The sequence below is a fragment of the Primulina huaijiensis genome, unplaced genomic scaffold (genome assembly GCF_012295235.1).
Source record: "Primulina huaijiensis isolate GDHJ02 unplaced genomic scaffold, ASM1229523v2 scaffold27947, whole genome shotgun sequence".
Classification (NCBI taxonomy): Eukaryota; Viridiplantae; Streptophyta; class Magnoliopsida; order Lamiales; family Gesneriaceae; genus Primulina; species Primulina huaijiensis.
In genome coordinates this window covers 58,730-73,871 of record NW_027356685.1, presented here as the reverse complement: position 1 = coordinate 73,871, position 15,142 = coordinate 58,730, and the positions used below count along the sequence as shown (strand labels likewise).

Sequence of the window (15,142 nt, the reverse complement as noted above, 5' to 3'; positions counted from 1 at the left end):
AAAAAATGTCGGTATACCGAAAATATTTTCGGTATACCGACATTTTTTCGGTATACCGATCTTAAATTTAAAAAAAAAAATAAAAAAAAATTATTTTCGGTATTTCGGTATACCGAAAAAAAAAAATTTAATTACCGATACCGATACCGAAAATTTCGGTACGGTATCATACCTACCGTACCGAAATTTTCGGTATATTGATTTTTTCGGTAATTTCGGTATTTTTTCGGTACGGTATTTCGATATTTCGGTATATTTTCCCAGCCCTATGTGAGACCGTCTCACGGATCCTAATCTGTGAGACGGGTCAACCCTACCCATATTCACAATAAAAAGTAATACTCTTAGTATAAAAAGTAATACTTTTTCATGGATGACCCAAATAAGAGATCTGTCTCACAAATACGACTCGTGAGACCGTCTCACACAAGTTTTTGCCAAAATACAGAAACATTTTTTGAATCAGTTAAATAATATTAAAAAAAAATGAACTATGGGGATTTATAGATCAAACAATCTTAATATTTAGTGAACACAGTAAATAGTAAGGGTTGTTAGCCCACCAATAGTCCCTCTCGGTTGATTTCGAACACAGTTAATATTGCTAAAAAAATATACTACCCTCTCTGTCTCTGAATTTATCGTTCAAATTTGATTTAATATTGTATTTGGATGAAAGAATTTGAAAATTCTAACTTTTAAATCCATTTGATTGCTTGAATAAATTTATGTTGAGTTCGTTAATCAACGTAAAAATAATGATAATTATAATAGATTTGAAATATACCAAGACCAAATTCACTCATTCGTTAATTGTATATGTTAAATCATTGAAATTGCTTAAAGAGATACGAAATACTTCCAAATTAGTTGTCCTGTAATAACAAAGCATTATTGAAAAGTCAAGTTTTCTTTTGTAAATGCAGCTGTTTATATATTATATAGATAAAGGAGTAGCTGTTAAGGTTTCAGAACCTATGGCACCGACCGTGAAATTGACATTATAATTATTTAATACAAATCCTTCAATATATTTTAACGGGCAGGATAGAATCTTCTTTCTCACATGGCAAATTGGCATTGTTGTTGGTAATCCCTAAATGATTGATTTAACGTTAATTTTTATTAACATAAACATTCTATTTTTATATTTATTTTAATTTTAAAAATAAGAATAAAAACACATGGCCATGCTGTTACAAGTTAGTAACTTGTATTACTTGATCCTGATATTAAATCAACAACAAATGCTCAGTTTGAACAAATTAGAGCTTAGTTAGAAAGGTAAAAATATATATTTTTCAAATTTCACCAGCTCAACAATAAGAATTTAGACAGTCACTTTACAGTTCAGACAATCAACAGGAAGAATAATAACAAATTTCCTCAAAACCAAATTACATTAAAATATGAAACTCAACATGGGAAAAAATCAGAAGTGCGCCAAAAAAAAAAAGAAAAGGTAACAGATGAACAGTTGATGCTTGTACTCAATCTCCAAAAATGAAGAGGCAATCACAAGGGGCCTTTAGGAATGTAAAACTTTTGTTCTAAAGAGGTGGTAATTATCATCATGAGCCAGTATAGTGCTGCGGTTCTTCAATATTAACAATGTTGCCGCTATGATCATGTACATTCGAACGACAAATCTCCTCGATTTTACCACAAACCTCGGTCATCGAAGGGCGTTTATCCGGGTATGGAGCAGTGCAATCAACTGCAAGCTTCAAGAGCTGAACCATATCATCTTCAACGTTTTGATATCGAAGAAGTTCGATATCAAACACTTCAGACGTCCACTCTTCTCTAACAATGGACTGAACCCATCTCGGGAGATCGACCCCTTCCTCGTTTGTTAATGAATGAGTCGGAGCCTTGCCCGTTAGCAGCTCGAGCAGTAAAACTCCGAAACTATAGACATCTGCCTTTTGTGAGACTTTCCGAGGATCGGTTACCTCTGGTGCACGATAGCCAGCAACACGGTTAGGGGTGGTAGTAGGTCCTGCAAGCTGAGCGAGGCAAAAATCGGAGACACGGGATTCATACGAAGTGGTAAGAAGGATGTTTGACGATTTGATGTTTCCATGGGAGAGTGTGGGGCTTTGTGAGTGAAGGTAAGAAATTCCTCGTGCTGCACCGAGGACGATGGCCGCCCTTGTCTCCCAGTTTAAGGGAGTCCTGCCGACTCCCTTGTTTCCTGCAACATAGATCGAATTAAAACTCATCAAATCCGATAAATTTACCTTTGACATGCTAAAATTGGAACCCCATTTGAGTAAAGAATCACACAGTTTTCAAAAGAACGAGAATTTGGCAGCACGCCAAGATTCTATGCATAGCAAGACTAGCTAGTAGTGCCTTAAAAGAACAAGTTTAGCAAGACCAAAGGCAAGAAAAGAATCCGAAGAAAAGGAATCCTTCAGCATTGACTTTGAGCTAAAGTAAGACAAATGATGTTAACTAGTTACTGCAAACATAGAAAAAAAAAATAAAAACGAACAGGCAAAAGGCATTATCACTGTCTCATTCTGCTTATGCATCGCAACCTTTATCCTAAACTATTCCAATTTGCAGCCTTAGAAGTAAATCAAAATGACATCTAAACTAAATATAACTACATAACAAGATGCAAATTATGGGCCACAAACACTAAAAAAACACTCATTCCAGGCACTAAGGAATAAGATTAATAATCTCAACAAGATCAAGAAGAATTCTCACCATGTAACAAAGCAGACAAGCTCCCCATTGGCAAATATTCATACACTAACAGCTTCTCCTCCTTATTATAGTAATAAGCTCTTAAAGGCACTAAATTTTCATAATCCAATCTTCCAACTTCCTCCATCTTTTCCCTAAACTCCCTTTCTCCCATATTAGCATCCCTCAGCCGCTTCACCACCACCGCCAGCCCCGTTTCAAGTACCGCTTTGTATGCGGTTCCGAATGTTCCCTTCCCCAAAACCTCAGCCGACGCCCTCAGAAGATCCTCCAAGTCGAAGTGCCACCCCGTTTTCCCCAGGAATACCAGCCCTTTCTTGCCATCCACAACCACCTTGCCTTTCTCCTTCGCCCCCAATGCCGCCGCAAAACTACCACCCGCGGCCCCATTTTTAACTGCGCTCTCCATTTTCTCCGGTGGGACTTCGAGATCTCTCACATTAGCCACGTCTTCATTATTTGATTTTTTTTTCTTTCCAGCGCACGCTCTGCACAAGCAGAATAACAGCAATAACATCAGCAACAACCCGATTACCGAACCGATTACAATCCCAGCAATCGCCCCTGCAGAGAGATTTTTCTTGGATTTTCCACCACCACAAGAGTCGAGCGGAGAGCCACAGAGCGAATTTCCAAGAAAAGAACTCCTGGGCTTCCCCGAAAGGTGTTCTGGAATCTCTCCAGTAAGATTATTATTAGAAACATCGAACTGAGCTGGAGGAAAATCCAGATCAGGAACTTGACCAGAAAAGCGATTGTCCTGCAAGTACAGCGTCCCCAAACGGGTCAATTTATTGAATGACGGCGAAATTCGGCCAGAGAAATTGTTATCCGCCAAATTTACACGCACAAGAGAGGTCAAGGAGAACAAAGAATCCGGAATTTCGCCATCGAAAGAATTGTGCTGCAAATAGAGATTACGGAGTGAAGTCAGTGAAGAGAAAAAGTCCGGCGGCAGATTCCCCGACATCGAATTGTAACGGAGACTGAGTGTATTTAGATTGGTCAAAATGGAGATCGTATTGGGTGGAATCACGCCGGAGAGCCCCATTCCCGGAAAGTGGAGCTCAACGACGGTGGAATTCGACGGCGCATTGCACACGACGCCAGCCCACGAGCAGGGAGTGTGCCTAGTTAGATCCCAGAGGAGGACTCGTCCTCCCACCGCGGAACGAAAGGCGACGAGCGCCGCCCGTTCACCGGCAATGTCCGCGGCGGTGAATGGCAGCAGAATGGCGGCGGTGAGAATGAGAAAGGCGCAGAATTCTAAATCGAAGTGCCTCATCGATGATCCCGCAGTTTGGTCGACCTTAACAGAGGTAGATTTGTGTGATTTTTGTTGAGGTTTGGAGAAGTTTAAAAAGGAGTGGGTTTCATGTCTGAAATTCTGATAGTTGTCTGAGTCAGTACAAACAGTGAACTGTTACTGGATTTTACCCATTTAATGTCAAATCCCTCCAATAAGAACCACCTGGAGTCATTTTCATATTCCAAATATGTTTGGAGTTTGGTATTTCATTTCTAGGACAGCAAAACTATCATGACTGGTTAATTGTGTTAGATGTATTTTTTATCCGATTTGATTTATAAAATAATTTTTTCCAAAAATATTAATTTTCACTATTCGAATCTAACTCGTCTCTCGTGAGATTTACCCTACAAAATTATATTTGAAATGAGTTCTCTTCTATTATATAATATTAGTTAGAGATTATGTGATACCTTGTTTTTATCTTAAAAAACAACTTAAAATAAGTTGAAGAACCTCGATTAATCTATGGTTTTTGAAAATTATCAAATAAAAAAAAATCTAAACACGAGTTTATTTGTATTCAAGATTAAAAATCAAAGAGTAGGACTTTTGTGAGACGGTCTCACGAATCTTTATCTGTGAGACTGGTCAACCCTACCGATATTCACAATAAAAAGTAATACTCTTAGCATAAAACGTAATACTTTTTCATAGATGACTCAAATAAGAGATATGTCTCACAAAATACGACGTGTGAGACCGTCTCACACAAATTTTTGTCAAAATTCAAATTATGGGTCTCACACAAATTTTTGTCAAAATTCAAAATATTCCATAAAAACACAACTTCCACAAAAATGCAAATAGATACAAAAATTAGAGCTCACCATACAACAAGTCAATTAAAACAATTAGTTCTAAAATGTTTTTTTACAGTTTTTTTAACAAAATGAATTCCTTAATAAATTTTCAAGAATGTATATTTTTAAACAATTATTATCATGATTGAATATATTTAAATATAGTCGATAGAAATTAAAAATTGAATTATATGTAATCAAGATAATACTAACCGAATAATGAGAATTAAAAACAGCACTGACATTATGATATTTATACAATAAAATCAGATTACCAATTTCATATTTCGTCGAAGAATATTATCCTTTAATTTCTTGAAGTATTGACGGACAAGTTTGCAGGAATTTACGTAGGTTATATGATTTTTAGTCAAGGATATATGTCACGCCCCGAACGAGCGCGACATCGGCGTTGTTTTCAAATAAAATTCAAAAACAACAAGACTCATAATGTATAATTTAACCAAAAATCAGTATATTATTTCATGACGAAATTTGTTCTTATATCTCGAAGTACAAAACATAATCAAATACATCAGCGGAAGCTAAAACTTATCATCATAGGGCCAGCAAAAATCAAATAATAGTAGCACTTCTAAATGTCTCCTTTTTAATCAGACCGAGATTATGTATGCTCTTCCTCTTCGAGTTCCTTTTCATTCTTATCTGAGGGGGGAAATAAGAGAGTGAATGTTTTGGGAAACACTCAGCAAGTGAGGGGCGCCGATCGATTACCACAAGTACATATAAAGATAATTTAAATTCCATATTGCAAACAGATTTTCAAAACATAGTATATCATATCATATCAGAATCGGAATCGAATGTGAAAGAGAGATTATCAGACAATTCAGAACAGAACGAATCAGAACAAATGAAAACATTGTTATTCATCTCGTTTTCCATGGTTAAATTGTCCCTCATATGTTAGTCCTCTAAGGGGTGAGGCCAGAACACAGTTTTATACCCACTGATGGGGGCTATATAGAATTTACAATCGTCGTTGCATATCCCACTCGAATCATAACAGTACACCTCAGAATCAGATGTATCAAACAACACTTATCGGAATTTTTGAATGAACTCAGCAGAATCAAAGAACTTCGGAAATAGAAGGAACATATCGTACATCGATCAAGATTTTATGAAATATATAATAGCATTTTTCGAAAATGGTTTGACACACATACAAGAATGTCATGAAATACTTATACAAAGTTTAAATTACAAAGAAATACATAGCAAAAGCCCACTTACCTCGATCTCAGCTTCATATAATGGAATCTATTATTGATCATCTTCTATCATCAACTTCATTACATAGCTTAAGAATTATATTTCATAAAGAAATTCTTAAATATCCATAAGTACATCATACCCAATGTATCCACATAAAAGACGATTATTTTCAGTGCCCTTTAATCCTTACGCCACCACTCTAATTTAATAAAAAGAATGAGCAGATATTAGTATGGGAGGGAATAAATTGGTGGTGACAAATTGACAAAATAAAATGAATTGGAATAGTACTTAGTAAATTTAGTTGTGATAAAATATAGGGTTTATGGCTTGTCTCTCCACTCTCTTTGTAAGAAAAATGAAAATGGGTTGTGATGATTTATATAATACACAAAAGTGACATGAAAGGTTGACAATTTAATTAGGAGAAATTGTTATCACATTGAAAGGAATTTATGAAAATGAGTTACAACTTTTAAATAATAATAATTTCACATTAATATTGAAATTAAGATAAATCATTAATTGAAAATTAAAATAGTGAATTAACTCAAAAATAACATATTGTCTTTGAAGATAAAATTAATTATAAAAATTAAATCTTTACTCTATGTACCATGAGTGAAACAAAATTCAGCTTAAAAATAAAAATAGAACCCTAATTTTTGTTTCACTATTAGATAAAAGAAAATTTTAAATATATTTTATTTATTATATCGAAAATTTGGTCATTAATATCACAATATAAACATGATAATTTAATATGCATTTAATTAAGAAGTAAAGTATAGTAAGAAAACGTGACTAGAATGTCACGTGCAGACCAAAAAGTCCACCAGTGACAAGGTTACCATCAGTCAAGCAACGATCGATTGGTTCGGGTTCTAGCCATGTTGCCCCTAACAGAACAACATTAAGCTTCACTGCAGGATATGCAGTACCGCAGTACATCTCTTGCCCTGATGAAAACATTTGAAAAAATGATATTATCCATATTTCCAATGAATTGTGCAACTAAATTGAAACGATGAAAGGGAGAAAAGGTGCAGCACATAAAATTATCATATGGGATGATCATGCATATATACTTATAGTAGCTATTTAACGATGTAGGGGTGTGAAAAGCTGCCTTTAGAACACCAGCAGCTGATAAAATTTGTTGTCCATGGCCTATTGATGCCATCGGTTTCCCAGATTCCATAAATTCCTTCCCCAATTTAAGCACACTTTCATCCAATGCCAAGTATTCTGGAGCTCGGCCCCCGTGGATCACCAATCCATCATAGCTAGCTAGAAGCATACGGCATCCACGTGGCATTCGAGAGCTTGAAGAGATTGAAAAGGAACCATGATCACCTCGTAGTCTTCCATGTAATCCTGCATTGTAACTGCAAAAGAACTATAACTGATGGACGATGCAATTTTTCGAAAGTCGCAACACCAATAAGAACTGAACTAAATCATAAAAGGTTTAAGTAAATTAATACAAATGTGAGAGCAAAAATTGCATTATCAAAACTTCTTCAATCAGGAAAAAAAAATGTAATATGTATGAATAGTTAGTTACCAATCATACTCAAGAATCTCACCAGAGGAAGTTTCTTTGAGGTCAAGTTCTTCAATTGTTGATTCCAGGCGAGAACTGGCTGCTGCTGAACAAAAAAGTATCATGATCAGAAGTTGATGTGTGGAAAATTACATATGTTTCTATTAAGATTCACTGGGATAGGCAAAGATTATGATTTTACAGCCAGTGGAAACCCCATATGTACGTTATGATATGTTGGCCTTGGGTGGCATTTGCTGTCTACATATGATCTGATCAATATATGCATGTTGATCAGATCATATGTAGACAGCAAATGCCACCCAAGGCCAACATATCTTAACATATGGGGTTTCCACTGGCTGTGAAATCATAATCCGGGCCCGGCCCGAAATTTTCCCGACCCGAAATTTTCCCAACCCGAGTGGTCGGGATTTTTCCTGACCCGCTCTGAATCGGGAAAGGGATCGGGAAAATAGGATATGCCCGACGGGATTCCCGACCCGACCCGAATATATTAATAATTTTTTTATTAAATTTTAAAAAAAAAAATGAAATCCCCACAAGTAAGTAAATATTTAATTTTTTAGTACTTTTTATGAATACTTAAACTCCTTTTCTATCATTCTATTATTATTATTATATATTTTACTTCATAACTTAATATCAAATAAAATGATAGATTTTTATCTACTTAAATTTATTTATAATAACTCGTAGTAAACACCTCGTCATTGGTTTTAGAGTCTTTGTCATTGAAGTGACAACTATTGGATGGATGTTTATGTTTAATTATCGATCAACTATTTGTAATTGTGAAAATGCTCACATGATTTTATTATCTATTTTATTTAGTCATTGATGTTCATGGAGAAGAATGTGGCTCAGTAAGTTGGAGCGAAGTAAGTTCATGCTTGGTATATATTTATAGTTTTGTGTAATGGTAAGTAGGTGCTTGGTATATTTCTTTTTTTAAAAAAGGTTGGTGCAATATATATTTTGATATTTTATATTTTTAGATTATGTTTATATGATATATGTTGTTTGTAGGTACCCTCATGCACACGACAAAGTAAAGCATCCCTCAAGTGTAAGCTCCAAAGGTCTCGTGGTGGAAGAATAATGGATTAATGGTAAGAATCTAATTTTTTTTTTTGCTTGGCTACATTTTTATATTTAGATTGGCATGATATGTTATGAAGTCATCTTGACTTTAAAAACATGATGCTAAAGACTCAAAGTGTATGTTATTTTCTCATATGTTATTTAATTGAATTCTGATTTTGTTATTTTCTTTCATCAACTTTTAGATGCATGTGATTTCGTTAGTTTACACTACAACAAAAATGGCTTTTCGCAGCGCACAAATACTCTTTCCGCGGCGCACATTGCACGCTGCGAAATTGCAAGCTGTTGAAAGTTCAAGTTTATCCGCAGCGTGCATGCGCACGCTGTTAATACTACTATCAACGGTGTGCGTATGTACGCTGTTAATACAACTATCCGCAGCGTGCAATGCACGCCGTTAATATTAAAAAAAATCTAAATATTAGCGACGGTTTTTAATATAACCGTCGCTAATTTGCGACGATTCAATACCAAAAATATCGTCGCTAAATTAGCAACAGTTTTTACTCCGTCGTTAATGGAACGACGGTGTTTAAATTTAGCGACGGTTGCAAAACTGTCGCTACATTTAGTTACAGTTCATAAAACCGTCGCTAAATTTTGCGTAAAAATAAAAAAAAAATTACTTTTATAATTTAATAAATTTTAAAAAAAATTTCAGTAAAACTATCATCTCTTAACTAACACTTAAAAAATTAACCAAAAATTTTAAAAAAAATGTACTTAAACCAAAATTAAAAACGCATATTAGAGAAAAGTTTAAGTGTTGTAAAGTGATGGAAAATCGGATATTTATAGACAATTTGCGACAATTAACGACAGTTTTTCATTAAACTGTCACTAGTAGCGACGGTTTAAACATAACCGTCGCCGATTTACAACTATTAGCGACAGTTCAATAAAAACCGTCGCTAAAACCGACGGTTATTTATTAAACCGTAGCCGATTTAAAATCGACGACGGGTTATTTTATACCGTCTCTAAATTTAGCGACGGTTTTTATTGAACTGTAGCAAATAATTTAGCGACGGTTTATTAAACCGTTGCTAATTTAAAAATTCACCCATTTCAACGGCGTGCTTTTACTGCGCGCCGTGAATGCATAGAGTATTAACAGCGCACATTATTGCACGCTGCGGATAGTATATCATATGACTTTCCGCAGCGTGCTTTTAATGCGCGTCGTTAATATATATGTTATTAACGGCGCGCATTAAAAGCACGCTGCGGAAAGTATATAATATTTACAGCACACATAAATGCACGCTGCGGATATTACTTTCCGCAGCGTGCTTTTACTGCACACCGTTATTTCTGTCAAGTGCAACAATATTAACAGCGCACATATTGAAGCACGCCGTTAAAAGTACTATTCGCAGCGTGCTTTTAATGCACGCTGTTGAAGATGCGCTGCGGAAAGTCATTTTTGTTGTTGTGTTATATCCTAAGTTAGTCATATGAGACGTTTCATTGTTATTTCCCCTTTCTCAAAGCAAACTTACTGGATGTGTGTATTCATGGATGTGTTTTTGTTAAATGATCTTGCAGACATAGTGATAATTGCTCTGATGTTGTATTTGCTTGCAAATGCCAGCGAGGAAGGTAATTAGGGGACTATATCTAGTGGTGTGATTGGAATGTATGTTGTGAGCTCATTATCGCCAGCAGCTGTACACCAGGACCACTAACACCTCGTTGTCATAATTGGAGAGAGTGTTAATTAGTTCCTCGATTCAAATTGTTATATTTTGGTTTATTTATAGCTTAGATTTTATTTTTCAAGAACGTTGTGTTGTATTTTACTGCAACGTTGTTTCTGTGTAAGCTTATGAAATTGTTATATTTCGGTTTATTTATAATTTATTAGAAATATGCTTTAATTTATAGATCGGCGACGGTTATGCTTAACTGTCGCTAATGCGACGAGTTTTTCGACTACCGTCGCTATAATTCTTTATATACCGAAGTTCGCGAACAAATTGCAGCGATTTTCGCCTATTCGGATTTTTTACTTTTTAGCGGAATTCTATCAATTTTTTCGCATTTTCTGTTTTTTTACTTGTACTAACTTTTTTTTGTATTAATTTCGTAGATTTGCTCGTCGGTGTAATCTTTCAGCGTTACGTGGATCTGCATATCTTCGCACAAGTAAGATTTTTAAAGTTTTTTTTTTATCGAAAATTTAATATTTGTGGTGTATCGTATTTTTGAAATTTTGCGTAGTATTTTGATGACTTTTAATTTTTTTTACAGAAAACCGTAGCTTAATTATGCTACGGTCCTTTGAAAAACCGTCACTTTATATAGCGACGGTATTTCGAAAATCTGTCGCTTAATATAGCGACGGATATTCAAATACCGTCGCTTAATATAGCGACGGATATTCAAATACCGTCGCTTAGTATAGCGACGGGATTTTAGAAACCGTCGCTTTTATGCAGCGACGGTTATGTAAAATCGTCGCTTAATATTAGCGACAGTTTGTATTTAACCCGTCGCTAAATTAGCGACGGTCTTGTTCAGTAAAACCGTCGCTACAGGTAACGGTTTTTGGGAAACCGTCGCTGCAAAATAGCGACGCGGCTTCCTGTTACGGTTTTTCAAACCGTCGCTAGAACCGTCGCTTAACCCTTTTAGCGACGGTTGTAGCGACGGTTTTTAACCTTTTTTTTTTTTTTAGTGGGTTCCCCTCACTGGTGCGGAAGGCGGCCTGCTTCTACTATACCCAATGAGCACCCGCAGCAATAAATGCATGTTTCACAACAGGATATGCAGTACACTTTCGGCCTTTAACAATACCAAGGGTAGCCAATATCGATCGTCCATGGCAGATGGAGGCAATTGGATTTTGAAACTTCTCAAATTTCTTGACCAAGTTTACCTATTTATCCCATTAAATCAAATGATTTATCATTCGATAAAAAATCACTCGACGAAACCAAATATAATGGTGCCTTGTTAATCAGTCATATGTACGTCTGAAATCAATGATGAGGCGGCCATTTGAGTAGCTAGCGTCCGGTTGGGTGGTGGAAGAATGTTTCTCCCTAGGGAGGCCGGGAACATGGGAGGCTAGAAACATTTGATCCACCGAGCCGGAGCTGATTTCTGGTGTCCGCTAGCGATTCTCCGAAACTGGTTACGGATCCAAAGCATTGAAAATGCCGGCATACTAATGATAGTTGTATCAAATTTTCATGTCTAGCTCCTCATTTTGTGAACAAATATTTATACAGAAATTGTTCTTCCATTTACTTTTATATCAATTTATTTATTATATTACGTACCATGAGGCCTGCATATCCAAATGCAACTTTTCCATAAAATATTTATTTATGGAAATTGAAATCTTATATTAGATTTAATTATCTAATCCGACTCAAATTCAAAATTAACACTCACTAATATTTGACATAATTATTACTTACTTAAATGTTGGAATCTTTTTTATTCATTGATTAGATTATACAGTTCTGTATCAGTCAATTAATTTACTTATTTCTTAAAAAAAAATCAAATGACTAACATTTGTAAAAAATTATTTTAAACCGATTTGATATGCAAGTAAATATATAGAAGGTACACGATGTGATTAATTTCTCTAAATTATTTATTTATTTGTGAAATTAATTAAAGGTTTATTTTGCATTAGTCATTGAAACATATTTAAACTCCTGCTGTTTGGACCTATACATCTTATGTAGTAATGTTTGGACCTATACAATTTTTCGTTCAAATTATTTCTCCCTAGTATGAAATGAACGTAAAATGGGACGAAGGATCCCAATTTTAAAAAGCCAATTCCTGGTTAAATAAATACACTACCATGGAAGTAGCCATTTCAATCCATTAGCACTCCCATAATTACACAACGTTGCCTCTAATTGATCTGTCTTCTTCTCACAGACAATCAAAGCTCGTATTCATGGAGAAAACTACAGCACGCCAAATTCTTCAATTCTTAAAAATTTCCCTCCATGTCGTCTTCCTCTTCTTCTTCATCTTCATCTTCATATTCCCTGCACATTCGTCTCTCGACACGTTCCTCTACGGCGGCTGCTCACAGATAAAATATGAACCCAACTCCCCCTATCAATCAAATGTCAATTCACTCCTCACATCCCTCGTGAATTCAGCCACTTACTCTTCCTACAATAAGTACACAATAATGGGCTCAAGCTCACAAGACGTAGTTTACGGGCTATACCAATGCCGGGCTGATTTAGCCATGCCGGACTGCGCCACCTGTGTGGCTCAAGCCGCGACGAAGCTCGGCCCGCTATGCCCCCAGACATGCGGCGGCGCCATACAGCTGGAAGGCTGCTTCTTGAAATACGACAACGCTTCGTTCATCGGGGTGGAGGACAAGACCGTGGCGATGAAGAAATGCGGGCCGTCCAATGGTTACAGCGCAGATGAGATGAGCCACCGCGATGCCATGCTGGCGAGTTTGAATGGGGCCGGAGGCGCGTACAGGGTCGGGGGTTCCGAGGACGTCGAAGGGGTGGCGCAATGTGTGGGAGACTTAAGCACGGGGCAGTGCCAGGATTGCGTCTCTGAGGCGATACGGCGGCTGAAGTCCGAGTGCGGTGGCGCTGTGTTTGGGGATATGTTCTTGGCCAAGTGTTATGCGAGGTATTCCACAAGTGCTGCTCAAATATACGCAAATCAGCATCACGGTAAGAAAAATTTTGCTAATCAACTTTTTCTACAAAATTGCATTAACAATGTATCAATAAATTATATTCAATTACAGAGTCATCTGATCACAGCGAGTCGGAGAAGACATTTGCAATCATCATTGGATTATTGGCCGTAGTCGCCTTGCTCATCATCTTTCTCACCTTTCTTAGAAGGTTGTCCGGTGGAAAAGGTGAAACTTCATTTAATTTTTTTTTAAATATCAAGATTTGTGTAGCTATTGATCATTTTATGGGTTCGATTGTAAATTTTATTGTATCTAATGTTTGGTTACATTTTCTGTTTTTGCAGGTAAATAAGATTAAAAAAAATATGGGATTTGTGGGATTGACCATGCCATGTTCACTCTGAATATTCGACGTAGACTTGCTTTATGGCGAAGCCCTTTTTGCCTTTTTTCATAGTGGACATCAACTTGGCTTTCAATCTTCTTCAAAAATCACTTTTGATAGCTGTCTTTATTATATTATTAGTAGCATTATTAGGTTTCTTTTATCATCAAGTTAAAAGAGAAGGGAAATGGAAGGTATTAAGATTCCAACTCTTTCTCCACTTGTAAAAGTTGTGTTGTTATTGTGAAGAACGAATGCGTTTTCTCCCCTTTTTCTACTTTAATAATTAATAATTTAAAATGCAATTATATGTTTCTTGATTATTGTAATCTTGTTGAACATCGCCATGAATTTCGTATGAAACTTTTTAATTTTATTATTGAAATACTTATATATTGAATTTTTTTTAAAATTTTTTAAGAACATGGGATCGGAATCAATTTCCTATTTGATTAAGAGTATGTCTCTTGTGAGACGGTCTCACGAATCTTTATCTGTGAGATGGGTCAATCCTACCAATATTCATAATAAAAAATAATACTCTTAGCATAAAAAGTAATATTTTTTCATAAATGATCCAAATAAAAGATCTGTCTCACAAAATACGACATATGAGACCGTCTCACACAAGTTTTTACCTTTGATTAATCGATCAATTTATGCATGCTTTATTGAGTTTAATAAATTCTTGAGGCACTAATGTTTTCCGTGAAGTAACCCAAAAAAAGAAATCATATTTCAAACTGTACACATTAATACTTAAGTAGGAAGAATTCATGACAAAGAAAAAGAAATAAAAGGAGAAAGATTCAGAAAAGGCTTGAATCCTTAAAGTAACCATTAATGCCAACTTTTCTTGCATCACTTTTACCCGGCCCATCACTCGGATATATAATAATTTTATTATTTAAAAAATTTCTTGAAAATGATATTTATTATAAAGATACACGTGGATATTTGTAAAAATATTAATTCCGGAATCAAAACTCAATTATCAATGTTAGTGTATGAAAATGCTTGTAATTGTACTAAAATAATTGCTAGTAATTCGTGGCAAAAACATTAAACAAAGTTGTGCAAAGATAAAGTAACTTATAAAAGTGCCTTAAAAGGAGGGAATTAGATTAATGTTTTTTGTACAATGGTAAAGAGAATTTAAAAAGTTCCATCTTCATATTATTTCATAGAATTGGCCTAATGTAACTATCTCATGTTCTTTATCTTTTAATTTATGTAAGGATTACTCATTTACATCCATATATAAACCCAAGGCTATCAAATCATTTAACTTCAGAACTTAGAACAACATATATATGTGATTTCTAAAATGATCGTCACATATTAATGAAAAATATAGTTTAAA

General features: G+C 35.4%; 2 protein-coding genes across 2 annotated transcripts; one reads left to right on the top strand and one right to left on the bottom strand.

The window, feature by feature from the left end:
• Positions 1–1,416: 1,416 nt before the first annotated feature.
• LOC140967737 (probable inactive receptor kinase At1g48480) lies at positions 1,417–4,193 on the bottom strand. The gene is made up of 2 exons (XM_073428456.1): positions 2,722–4,193; positions 1,417–2,197 (listed from the first exon to the last, which is right to left on the bottom strand). The coding sequence occupies exons 1-2, from the start codon at positions 4,004–4,006 to the stop codon at positions 1,572–1,574; spliced, it is 1,911 nt and encodes a 636-aa protein (XP_073284557.1). The 5' UTR covers positions 4,007–4,193; the 3' UTR covers positions 1,417–1,571.
• An 8,311-nt stretch (positions 4,194–12,504) lies between these two features.
• On the top strand, positions 12,505–14,042 carry LOC140967747 (plasmodesmata-located protein 7). The gene is made up of 3 exons (XM_073428471.1): positions 12,505–13,425; positions 13,503–13,619; positions 13,739–14,042. Exons 1-3 carry the CDS (start codon positions 12,672–12,674, stop codon positions 13,744–13,746), a joined length of 879 nt encoding a protein of 292 aa, XP_073284572.1. The 5' UTR covers positions 12,505–12,671; the 3' UTR covers positions 13,747–14,042.
• Positions 14,043–15,142: the final 1,100 nt, after the last annotated feature.